Source organism: Heterodontus francisci, chromosome 41 (genome assembly GCF_036365525.1).
Source record: "Heterodontus francisci isolate sHetFra1 chromosome 41, sHetFra1.hap1, whole genome shotgun sequence".
Taxonomy (NCBI): domain Eukaryota; kingdom Metazoa; phylum Chordata; class Chondrichthyes; order Heterodontiformes; family Heterodontidae; genus Heterodontus; species Heterodontus francisci.
In genome coordinates this window covers 37,066,188-37,078,362 of record NC_090411.1, presented here as the reverse complement: position 1 = coordinate 37,078,362, position 12,175 = coordinate 37,066,188, and the positions used below count along the sequence as shown (strand labels likewise).

General features: G+C 45.6%; 1 protein-coding gene and 1 long non-coding RNA gene across 15 annotated transcripts in view; one reads left to right on the top strand and one right to left on the bottom strand.

The window, feature by feature from the left end:
- The window catches only part of LOC137353506 (uncharacterized), a 691,250-nt gene that overhangs the window by 431,841 nt on the left and 247,234 nt on the right, over window positions 1-12,175 (bottom strand). The window lies entirely within an intron of this gene.
- Window positions 1-12,175, top strand: part of sacs2 (sacsin molecular chaperone 2) — a 171,903-nt gene that overhangs the window by 96,323 nt on the left and 63,405 nt on the right. For 9 of the 14 annotated variants that reach the window (XM_068019871.1, XM_068019863.1, XM_068019869.1 and 6 more), the window contains one exon: window positions 5,072-5,107. The exons of the other annotated variants lie outside the window; for them this stretch is intronic. In XM_068019871.1, coding sequence (XP_067875972.1) covers window positions 5,079-5,107 — 29 coding nt within the window. In that variant the 5' untranslated portion in view covers window positions 5,072-5,078. The remainder of the gene's footprint in view (window positions 1-5,071; window positions 5,108-12,175) is intronic. 14 annotated transcript variants of the gene reach the window in all.

Here is a 12,175-nt window from a genome sequence, read left to right as displayed (position 1 = left end):
TAGTCATTACTAGTGTATTCCCTCTTGTAACTTAATTAGCCCATGTCTAGGAATTCCCTTCTCACATCTAAGGTCCCGTTGTTCAAGTGATATGGTTCAGTGGTTCATCTCTGCCAGTTGAATATCTCTGGTGATTTACCTTGATGTCTTGCTAATGGGAACAGGATTTGTGGCTCACTCAGATTTGTCATTGTCTTTGCAGACATGCTGTGTCCATCACAATGTATTGGAATGTGGAAGGTACAGTGATGCAAATTGGGGTAGCCATCTTTAGCTGCAAGCATCGAGTCACCTTTACTGTCTTTTGTTTTTAGAATTCAATTTGGCTTTTCCAGCCAGTGGATTAGAAATCATTTTTTGACATAAAGCACGTTTTTGTGACACCGACTCTCCCCAGTGGTCAGCTGAACAGTGTTTAGTAATTTCTAGACTGCAAGATACAAGTTGTTTTATTGATGACGGGAATATCAAATTCTAACTTGACACAAATTTTTAGTTTGTTAGAGCAGTTATTTTAGTGATGCTCTCCACAGAAGGCACTCATTGCAAAGTGATGATCGTGTGCCATTGCAGCACCCAATTCCACTTCTCTGCTTCAGGCAAAATAGACTCTGTTTAGTCATACAGATCAGAAAAGCCCAGGTTCTTCATTGCATTACTGCCTGTCAGCTGGAGCTGTAATTGGGGCACTATAATAGTCTCAGTGCCTGGCTTCCTACGTCTGCTCATTATCCGGTGACCCCTGTTACAAAGGACCCTTGAATGGATGGCTGTTGTTTGGGCTCAACTGTTATGCCTTCCAGGTTCATATGAAGAATGGTCACTTGGACAAGGTATTAGATGATATCAGTGCCTGTATCAAGCAAGACTTCAACATCTTTAGGAGGGGAGGGGAAAAGCTTGGCAACAACAGAAAAAGGGTCTGTGAGAAACACAAGAACTTTTATAATTAAGATTTTTCAGTGGCAGGTGCATTCTTTACTTTTAATTTGTTCTTGGGATGTGAGTATCGCTAGCAAGACCAGCATTTATTGCCAATCCTAATTGCCCTTGAGAAGGTGGTGCTGAGTCACCTGCTTGAACCGCTGCAGTCCGTGTAGTGTAGGTACATCCACCATGCTGTTAGGCAGAGAGTTCCAGGATTTTGTCTCAGTAACAGTGAAGGAATGGCAATATATTTCAAAGTCAAGATGGTGTGTGACTTGGAGGTGGTGGTGTTTTCAAGTGTTTGCTGCCCTTATGTCACAGGTTTGGAAGGTGCTGTCGATGCAAGTTGCTGCAGTGCAACACACTGCAGCCACAGTACACCAGTGGTGGAGGGATTGAATGCTTAAGGTGGTGGATAGGGTGCCAATCAAGCGAGCAGCTTTGTGTAGAGCTTCTTGAGTATTGTTGGAATTGCACTCATGCAAGCAAGTGGGAGTATTTTATCACACTCCTGACTTGTGCCTTGTAGATGGTGAAAAGACTGTGGGGAGTCAGGAGGTGAATTACTTGCTGCAACTCCCAGCCTCTGACCTACACTTTTAGCCATAGTATTTATGTGGCTAGTCCAATTAAGCCAATGGTGCCCCCCAGGATGTTGATGATGGGGGATACAGTAAAGGCAATTCCATGAAATGTCAAGGGGAAATGGTTAGCTTCTCTCTCGTTGGAATGGTCATTGCCTGACACTCATGTGGCATGGATGTTACTTGCCTCTTATCAGCCCAAGCCTGAATGTTGTCCAGGTCTTGCTTTGTGGGCACAGATTGCTTCAGTGATGTCAGTGATGTCAGTGATGCTACTGAAAATTTCTACAGATATATGGGATGATTTTATCATAGAATCATTGAAATTTATGGCACAGAAGGAGGCCATTCAGCTCATCGTGACTGTGCCAGCTGAAAAAGAGCTATCCAGCTTAATCCCACTTTGCAGCTCTTTGTCTGTAGCCTTGTAGATTATAGCACTTCAAGTGCATATCCAAGTTCTTTTTTAATATAATGAGATTTTCTGCCTCTCCCACCCTTTCAGGCTGTGAGTTCCAGGCCCCCACTACCCTCTGGGTAAAGGTTCTCCTCAACCCCCCTCTAATCCTTCTACCAATTACTTTAAATCCGTGTCCCCTGGCTATAAGGGAAATAGGTTTTTCCTATCAACTCTATTTAGGCCCCTCATAATTTTATATATCAATTAAATCTCTCTTCAGCCCTCTCTGTCCAAAGAAAACAACCCAGCCTCATCCTTCCTCATGATTAAAATTTTCCAGTACTGGCATCATCCTTGTAAATATCCTCTGTACCCTCCCTAGTGCGATCACAGAGTTCCTGTAATCATTGAATCATAGAACATTACAGGACACAAGGAGGCCATTGGGCTCATCATGTGTGCCAGCTGAGAAACTGTCCCACTTTCTAGCTCTTGGTCTGTAGCTTTGTAGACTACAGCACTTCAAGTGCATATCTAAGTAATGTGGTGATCAGGTCTGTACACAGTACTCTAACTGTGGCCTAACTAGTATTTTAAATGGATTTAAATCATTGATCTATGCCAGGAAAAGCAAGGGACATAGAACTGAGCCCTATGGAACCCCACTGGAGCAGCCTTCCAGTCACAAAAACACCCGGACCATTATTATTTTCTTCCTACCACTAAGCCAATTTTGAATCCAACTTGTCACTTTCCCTTGGATGCCATGGGCTATTAATTTTCTTACCAGTCTGTTATGTGAACCTTGTCAAAAGTCTTGCTAAAATCCATGTAGACTACATCAAAAGTGCTACCCTCATTAATCCTCCTTGTCACCTACACAAAAAATTCAATCAAGTTAGTCAGACACAACCTTCCCTTAACAAATCCTTGCTGACAGCCCTTAATTTTTTTCCAATAATTTGTCTATCACTGTGGTTAGGTTGACTGGCCTGCAATTACTCGGTCTATTCCTTTTTAAACAATGCTACAACATTGGCAGTTCTCTGGAATCATGCCTGTAGCCAAAGAGGATTGGAAAATGATACAGCCTCCACTATTTCCTCCCTTGCTTTTCTTAAAAGTCTGGAATACACCTGGTCTAGTGATTTATCAATTTTCAAAGATGCTAAGCCCCTTAATCTATCCTCTCTCACTATGTTTATTCCATCCAATAGTTCACACTCTTCCAATTTAAGTACAATGTCTACATCATTCCCCCTCTTTTTTGAAGATAGACACAAAGTATTCATTAAGAACCATGCCTACATCTTCCACATTGTAATGAAAGTGCTTCTTTTTTATTATTTTTTGAGGACTTGTATTTAAGAATTATGGACATTGGTTCATATAAATTGCAAGGATGTGTTTTATTCAAGGGTCACTGAGAGGTCTTCTTTGAAAACAAACTTTTACTGGATGTCACATGCCTTAAGCTCAATAAACAACAGAAACCTTGGTGACTTGGGGGAGATGTTTACAGAGAAGTGACATGTCAAGGTTTATGATGGTCAGGATGTTTTGCTTTTGGGATATTGTTTTGGTTCAGTTGGAGTGTGGACTGTGCTGAAAGCAGTTGGGTTTGTAACCTGCTGAAAAACACCCAGCTTCTCTTTCTGTACCTCTTTGGAAAAAAATCCTGCGAATCCAGTGTGTGAGAGCTAAAACCCCTGATGCCGCATTTCTCCTGAAATGCTGCCGGAAGACCTGCCAGATTAATTCTCAATGTCACCTGAAAAGAACTGCTTCAGAAAAGATCACAGTGACCTGTCTACGTACACTCGGATGCCAGACTGTATGCCATTTTTGGGACACAACATAGCTCGTCCTTTTTCTTCAAGAATTAACGTATTTGGCCAAAGTATTCTTTTTCATCTGCTTTTTGTAAAAGACCTCTGCAGAGAAAATTTATTTATCTTTTTGTCTCTTTAACCAGTGTGTGTAAATGTGTGTGTGTGTGTTGGTTATTTTAAAAGGGAACTTTCATATTTCAATCTGCGTGTTAATGCGTTGCTTCTTGACTGGATAAGTCTTGCTTTATAATAAACTGATAATTTTGTTGTTTGTTAAAGAAATCAGGTTGGTGTATTTTATTCTGGGATAAAGAGTAGAGTATATGATTGACTGTATCAGTAACTGGGTAAACATTTAAATGTATGTTGTGACCTGTGGAGAAGTGGGACTCGAAAAGACAGTGCACTCCTCCCACCTTGGTCATAACAATGTCCATACACAGGTTACCTTTTTGGTCTCTAATAGGTCTTATCCTCATGGTTTTTATATATTAATAAAACATCTTCAGATTTTCCTTGCCAATATTTTTTCATGCCCTCTCTTTGTTTTCCGAATTTCCTTTTTAATTTCACCCCTGCTTGTCTAGTAATTCTGTAGTATTGAGCTCTTGGTATCTGACATAGATTCCTTTTTTGCATTATCCTACCCATTATGTTCCTTGACATCCAAGGAGCTCTAGATTTGGGAGTCCCACCCTTTTGCTTTGTGGGGATATATATTGTTCTGACCCTCTCTATCTCATCCTCAAATGCCTCCCTCTGACCTGCCACTGATTTACCTTCAAGTACCAGAGGACATTGAGAAGCAGAGGACACCGATTTGAGGTGATTGGCAAAAGAACCAGAAGCAACATGAGGAAAAGCTTTTTTACGCAGCAAGTGGCTACGATCTGGAATGCATTGCCTGAGAGTCTTGTGGTGGCAGATTTAATTGTGGGTTTCAAAAGGGAATTGGATAATTATCTGAAGAAAAAAATTTGCAGGACCGCGGGGAAAAGATGGGAAAGTGGGACTAGCTTAGTTATTCTTACTGAGGGCTGGCATGGACATAATGGGCCAAATGGCGTCTTTCTGTGCTGTATCTATTCTATGATTCTAAGTAGATATTTCCAGTCCACTTTTGCTAAATCACGTCTTCGCTTTCCCCAATTGAGAACTTTTAGTCCTGGGCTATCTTTACCTTTTTCCAAAACTATGCTAAATCTAACTGAATTATGATCACTACCACCAAAATGCTCTCCCACTGATACCCCTTCCATCTGCCCAGCTTCATTCCTAAACTAAGTTTTGTTTGAACACATTTACCGAAACTCTTTTCCTCTTGACAGGCGATGGATGCCCAGGAAAATATTACCATTCAAAAGGTACTGTTAAAACTTAAAGATAAACAATGAGCAATTGTCAAAATTATCACATTGGATTATTTGCCCTCTTTACATTAAGTCAAACGTATATGCAAGACAGAGAGCAATAGATTTTTGATCTCTCAGGAATCCAGAGATATGGGGAGAAGGCATGCAAGTGGAGTTGAGATAGAAGAGCAGCTATGACCATATTAAATGACAGAAATGGCTTGTTGAGCTGAATGGTCTACTCTTGCTCCTATTTCTTGTAGGACATAGGAACATAGGAGCAGGAGTAGGCCATTCAGCCCATCGAGCCTGTTCTGCCTTTCAATATGATCATGGCTGATCATCCCCTTCAATGCCTTTTTCCCACACTATCCCCATATACCTTTATGTCATTGGTATTTAGAAATCTGTCAATCTCTGCTTTAAACATACTCAATGACTGAGCTTCCACAGCCCTCTGGGGTACAGAATTCCAAAGATTCACAACCCTCTGAGTAAAGAAATTTCTCCTCATCTCTGCCCTAAGTGGCTTCCCCGTTATTTTGAAATTGTGTCCCTGGTTCTAGACTCCCCAACCAGGGGAAACATCTTACCTGCATCTACCCTGTTCATCCCATTCAGTATTTTGTAGGTTTCAATGAGATCACCTCTCATTCTTCGAAACTCTGGAGAATACAAGCCCAGTTTCCCCAATCTTTCTTCATTGGCCAGTCCTGCCATCCCGAGAAGAAGTCTGGTGAACCTTCGTTGCACTCCCTCTATGGCAATAATATTCTTCCTAAGGTAAGGGGACCAAAACTGCACACAGTACTCCAGGTGCAGTCTAACCAAAGCCCCCAGCGAGTTAACATCCATAGCACTTAAAGTAGCCGGAAGTGCTGCACAAAGAACAGACAGGCGCTGTGCAAATGACTACTGGCAACACCTATGCAGTCGTATTCAGCTGGCCTCTGACACCAGAAGGCCGAATGGCCTGTTCCTGTGTTGTGTTCTTTGTTCTTTGAATGTATGATGGCATTAAGAGAGCTTTTGGGCCAACCATCAAGAAGATCGCCCCCCTCAAGTCTAAATCAGGGGAAACGCAAGCAAATGGACCGCTGGTTGGAGCACTACCTAGAACTGTACTCCAGGGAAAATGATGTCACTGATACCACCCTCAATGCAGCCCAGTCTCTGCCAGTCATGGATGAGCTGGACGAACAGCCAACAAAATCGGAACTCAGTGATGCCATTGATTCTCTAGCCAGTGGAAAAGCCCCTGAATAGAACGGCATTTCCCCTGAAATAATCAAGAGTGCCAAGCCTGCTATACTCTCAGCACTCCATGAACTGCTTTTCCTGTGCTGGGACGAGGGAGCAGTACCACAGGACATGCGCGATGTCAATATCATCACCCTCTATAAGAACAAGGGTGAGGAATCTCCCTGCTCAGCATAGTGGGGAAAGTCTTCACTCGAGCCGTTTTAAACAGACTCCAGAAGCTGGCTGAGCGTGTCTACCCTGAGGCACAGTGCAGCTTTCGAGCAGAGAGATCCACCATTGACATGTTCTCCCTTCGCCAGCTACAGGAGAAATGCCGCGAACAACAAATGCCCCTCCACATTGCTTTCATTGATCTCACCAAAGCCTTTGACCTCGTCAGCAGACGTGGTCTCTTCAGACTACTAGCAAAGATCGGATGTTCACCAAAACTACTAAGTATCATCACCTCATTCCATGACAATATGAAAGGCACAATTCAGCATAGCGGTGCCTCATCAGACCCCTTTCCTATCCTGAGTGGAGTGAAACAGGGCTGTGTTCTCGCACCTACACTGTTTGGGATCTTCTTACTGCTGGTCTCACATGCGTTCAAATCTTCAGAAGAAGGAATTTTCCTCCACGCAAGATCAGGTGGCAGGTTGTTCAACCTTGCCCGTCTAAGAGCGAAGACCAAAGTACGGAAAGTCCTTATCAGGGAACTCCTCTTTGCTGACGATGCTGCATTAACATCTCACACTGAAGAGTGTCTGCAGAGTCGCATCGACAGGTTTGCGGCTGCCTGCAACAAATTTGGCCTAACCATCAGCCTCAAGAAAACGAACATCATGGGGCAGGACGTCAGAAATGCTCCATCCATCAATATCGGCGACCGCGCTCTGGAAGTGGTTCAAGAGTTCACCTACCTAGGCTCAACTATCACCAGTAACCTGTCTCTAGATGCAGAAATCAACAAGCGCATGGGAAAGGCTTCCACTGCTATGTCCAGACTGGCAAAGAGGGTATGGGAAAATGGCGCACTGACACGGAACACAAAGTCCGAGTGTTTCAAGCCTGTGTCCTCAGTACCTTGCTCTATGGCAGCGAGGCCTGGACAACGTATGTCAGCCAAGAGCGACATCTCAATTCATTCCATCTTCGCTGCCTCCGAAGAATCCTTGGCATCGGGTGGCAGGACCATATCTCCAACACAGAAATCCTCAAGGCGGCCAACATCCCCAGCGTATACACCCTACTGAGCCAGCGGTGCATGAGATGGCTTGGCCATCTGATGGGAGTGGGGTTTGTTCTGGGTGGGGTTAAGGTGGGGGTGGGGTTTGCAGTGGCTGGGTTTGGGGTTTGCGCTCGGCGGGGTTAAGGTGGGGGTGGGGTTTGCGCTGGGCGGGGTTAAGGTGGGGGTGGGGTTTGCGCTGGGCGGGGTTAAGGTGGGGGTGGGGTTTGCGCTGGGCGGGGTTAAGGTGGGGGTGGGGTTTGCGCTGGGCGGGGTTAAGGTGGGGGTGGGGTTTGCGCTGGGCGGGGTTAAGGTGGGGGTGGGGTTTGCGCTGGGCGGGGTTAAGGTGGGGGTGGGGTTTGCGCTGGGCGGGGTTAAGGTGGGGGTGGGGTTTGCGCTGGGCGGGGTTAAGGTGGGGGTGGGGTTTGCGCTGGGCGGGGTTAAGGTGGGGGTGGGGTTTGCGCTGGGCGGGGTTAAGGTGGGGGTGGGGTTTGCGCTGGGCGGGGTTAAGGTGGGGGTGGGGTTTGCGCTGGGCGGGGTTAAGGTGGGGGTGGGGTTTGCGCTGGGCGGGGTTAAGGTGGGGGTGGGGTTTGCGCTGGGCGGGGTTAAGGTGGGGGTGGGGTTTGCGCTGGGCGGGGTTAAGGTGGGGGTGGGGTTTGCGCTGGGCGGGGTTAAGGTGGGGGTGGGGTTTGCGCTGGGCGGGGTTAAGGTGGGGGTGGGGTTTGCGCTGGGCGGGGTTAAGGTGGGGGTGGGGTTTGCGCTGGGCGGGGTTAAGGTGGGGGTGGGGTTTGCGCTGGGCGGGGTTAAGGTGGGGGTGGGGTTTGCGCTGGGCGGGGTTAAGGTGGGGGTGGGGTTTGCGCTGGGCGGGGTTAAGGTGGGGGTGGGGTTTGCGCTGGGCGGGGTTAAGGTGGGGGTGGGGTTTGCGCTGGGCGGGGTTAAGGTGGGGGTGGGGTTTGCGCTGGGCGGGGTTAAGGTGGGGGTGGGGTTTGCGCTGGGCGGGGTTAAGGTGGGGGTGGGGTTTGCGCTGGGCGGGGTTAAGGTGGGGGTGGGGTTTGCGCTGGGCGGGGTTAAGGTGGGGTGGGGTGGGGTTTGCGCTGGGCGGGGTTAAGGTGGGGTGGGGTGGGGTTTGCGCTGGGCGGGGTTAAGGTGGGGGTGGGGTTTGCGCTGGGCGGGGTTAAGGTGGGGGTGGGGTTTGCGCTGGGCGGGGTTAAGGTGGGGGTGGGGTTTGCGCTGGGCGGGGTTAAGGTGGGGGTGGGGTTTGCGCTGGGCGGGGTTAAGGTGGGGGTGGGGTTTGCGCTGGGCGGGGTTAAGGTGGGGTGGGGTGGGGTTTGCGCTGGGCGGGGTTAAGGTGGGGTGGGGTGGGGTTTGCGCTGGGCGGGGTTAAGGTGGGGGTGGGGTGGGGTTTGCGCTGGGCGGGGTTAAGGTGGGGGTGGGGTTTGCGCTGGGCGGGGTTAAGGTGGGGGTGGGGTTTGCAGTGGCCGCGTGCTTCCCGCGCGCTAGTTCAAACGCTAACGGTCGTTGTGAGGCAGTCGCGCGTGGTGGTCTCCCTGGCGGCAAACGGTTGCGGACTGTTTGAGTGCGGCCATGATCCCCAGTAAAAGGTAAAATGTAAACAAACAAAACCTGGGGAAAGAATGGGGAAGGTGATGAGGGGAAGGGCAGGGGGATGGGAGGGTGTTTGAGGAGGCGGTGGAGGCACCATTGTGAAGAGAGGGGAAGGGGTGGGAGGGAACCTTGTGGTGGATTGAAGATTATTGATGAAAGACATGAAGCTAGTTGGGCTGAGGACATTAGTTGAGGAGGATAGTCTTTCATGAATTTGCTGTTTTTCATGTCAATGGGCAGCCTACTTCAGGCTGAAAGATCTTTCAATAGTAATCTGTGCGGCTAGTGGAGCATGTCCGCGCTAGTTTGTGATGGATGTAAATACACAGTAAATACCCCAGGGTATTGGGCACCAACAAACCAGGTTATCTATATTCCTCACTGCTGGCAGAGGATAAAAACTGTGCCTTATGTTTTGATTTGTAAGAGTTTATTGTAGCTACGTGGTGCTTAAATTACATTTTTACACTAATCCTTATGCTAAAATAAACCTTTTAACTAATTCAGAGTAGAGACCTTTATATGCTGAGTTGCATGCTTGTATTGGTGTACCTGACACTGCTATAAATCTGACAAGTTATTGTACCTTTTACTTCTGATGAAAACAATCTTCATGTGAAATTGATTACAGTTCCTTAGCCAAGTTTCGTTGTTGACCCTCTTCCTTATTGTTAACCAACTGTGTATCAGTGAATAACCCAATCCATAAGAGCAGAAGAAATAGGAGCAGGACTAGGTCATACGGCTCCTCGCGCCTGCTCCATCATTCAATAAGATCGCGGCTTCAACTCCACTTTCTTGTCGTCTCCCCATTGATTCCCCTGTAGTTCATGAATGCATCAGTCTCAGCCTTGAATATAATCAATGGCTCAGCCTCTACAGTTCTCTGGAATAGAGAATTCCAAAGATTCACGAACCTCTGAGAGAAAAACTTCCTCCTCATTTCTGTCTTAAGTGGGTGACCCCATATTCTGAAACTGCCCCCTAGTTCTAGGTTACTCCACGTGAGGAAACATCCTCTCAGCTTCTACCTCTATCAAGCCCCCTCAGAATCTTATGTTTCAATAAGATCAACTCTCATTCTTCTAAACTCCAATGAGTATAGGCCCAACCTGCTCAATTTTTCCTCATAGGACAATCCTTTCATCCCAGAAATCTATCTAGTGAATCTTCCTGAAGTGCCTCCAATTCAAGTATATCCCTCCATAAGTAAGGATACCAAATTTGTACACAGTACTCTAGGTGTGGTCTCATCAGCAGCCTGAACAGTTGTAGCGAGACTTCCCTACTTTTATACTCCATCCCCCTTGCAATAAAGGCTAACATTCCATTTGTCTTCCTAATTACTTGCCTGATAACTTTTCGTGTTTGATGTGTGAGGATATGTACCTCTAATACAGCATTTTGCAACCTCCATTTAAATAATATTTTTCTTTTCTGTTTTTCCTACCAAAGTGGATAACCTCACACTTTTCCACATATTCCATCTGCTAAATTTTTGCCTACTTCCTTCACTTATCTGTTTCCCGTGGCAAACTGTTCGCCTCACAACTTGCTTTCCCACCTATCTTTGTATCGTCAGTGAATTTGGCTACAGTACATTTGGACGCCTCATCCAAGTCATTAATATAGATTGTAAACAGTTGACGCTCCAGCACAGATCCCTGTGGCACCCCATTAGTTACAATTTAACAAGCTGAAAATGACCCATTTATCCTGACTGTTTCCTGTTAGTTAGCCAATCCTCTATCCATGCCAATACATTATCCCCAACACCATGAGCTCGAAAATAAAACAGAAAGTGCTGAAAATACTCAGCAGAAAGGTCACAGACCTGAAACGTTAACTCTGTTTCTCTCTCCACAGATGCTGCCAGATCTGCTGAGTATTTCCAGCATGTTATGTTTTTATTTCAGTTTTCCAGTAGCTATATTACCATGAGCTCTTATCTTGTGCAGTATGTGAATGCCTTTTGGAAATCCAAATACACTATATGTACTGTTTCCCCTTTATCCAACCTTTTCGTTTCATTCTCAAAGAGCTCAAATAAATTTGTTAAGCATGACTTCCCTTTCATAAAAAACATTTTGACTCTGCTTGATTGTATTATAATTTTCTAAATGTCCTGCTGCTACTTCCTTAATAATGGATTCCAGCATTTTCCCAATGACAGATGTTGGGCTAACTGGCCTATAGTTTCCTGATTTCTGTCTCCCTCCTTTCTTGAATAGAGTTGTTACATTTGCAGTTTTCCGATCCATTGGGACCTTTGCAGAATTTACAGAAATTTGCATGATTACAACGAATGCATCCATTATCTCTGCAGCCACTTCTTTTAAGACCCTAGGATGTAGGCCATCAGGTCTAGGGGACTTGTCAGCCTTTACTCCCACCGCCTGATTTTCTATTATTGGGATGTTTTTAGTGTCTTCTACTGTGAAGACAGATACAAAATATTTGTTCAAAGTTTCTGCCATTTCCTTGTTTCCCATTATTAATTCTCCAGTCTCATCCTCTAAGGGGCCAGCATTTATTTCAGCTACTCCCTTCCTTTTTATATAACTAGAAGCTCTTACTCTCTGTTTTTACATTTCTTGCTGGTTAACACTCTATCTATTTCCTCTCATTATTTTTATTCATCCTTTGCTGGTTTCTAAAATTTTTCCAATCTTCTGGCATTGTATGCCTTTTCTTTCAATTTGATGCCATCTTTAACTTCCTTAGTTAGCCGTAGATGGTTCGTCCTTCTCATAGGGTCTTTCTTTCTCAATGAAATGTATTGTTATGAGGATTTTTTTTTGTGTATTAAAACCTAGGATTCTGTGTTTTTAAAACTGAAAAAGGATTTCAGTGGACATTGTGACACCAGCAAATAGTTGAACTTTATGGATCTTTTTGAAAGGAGGTTCAATAGAAGCTGAACTGGTAAACAAGGACTGGAGTGCAGGTAATTTCAGGGAAACCAGCAGGGGGTTGACCTCAGAACTACCCTCTGTTATGACGAG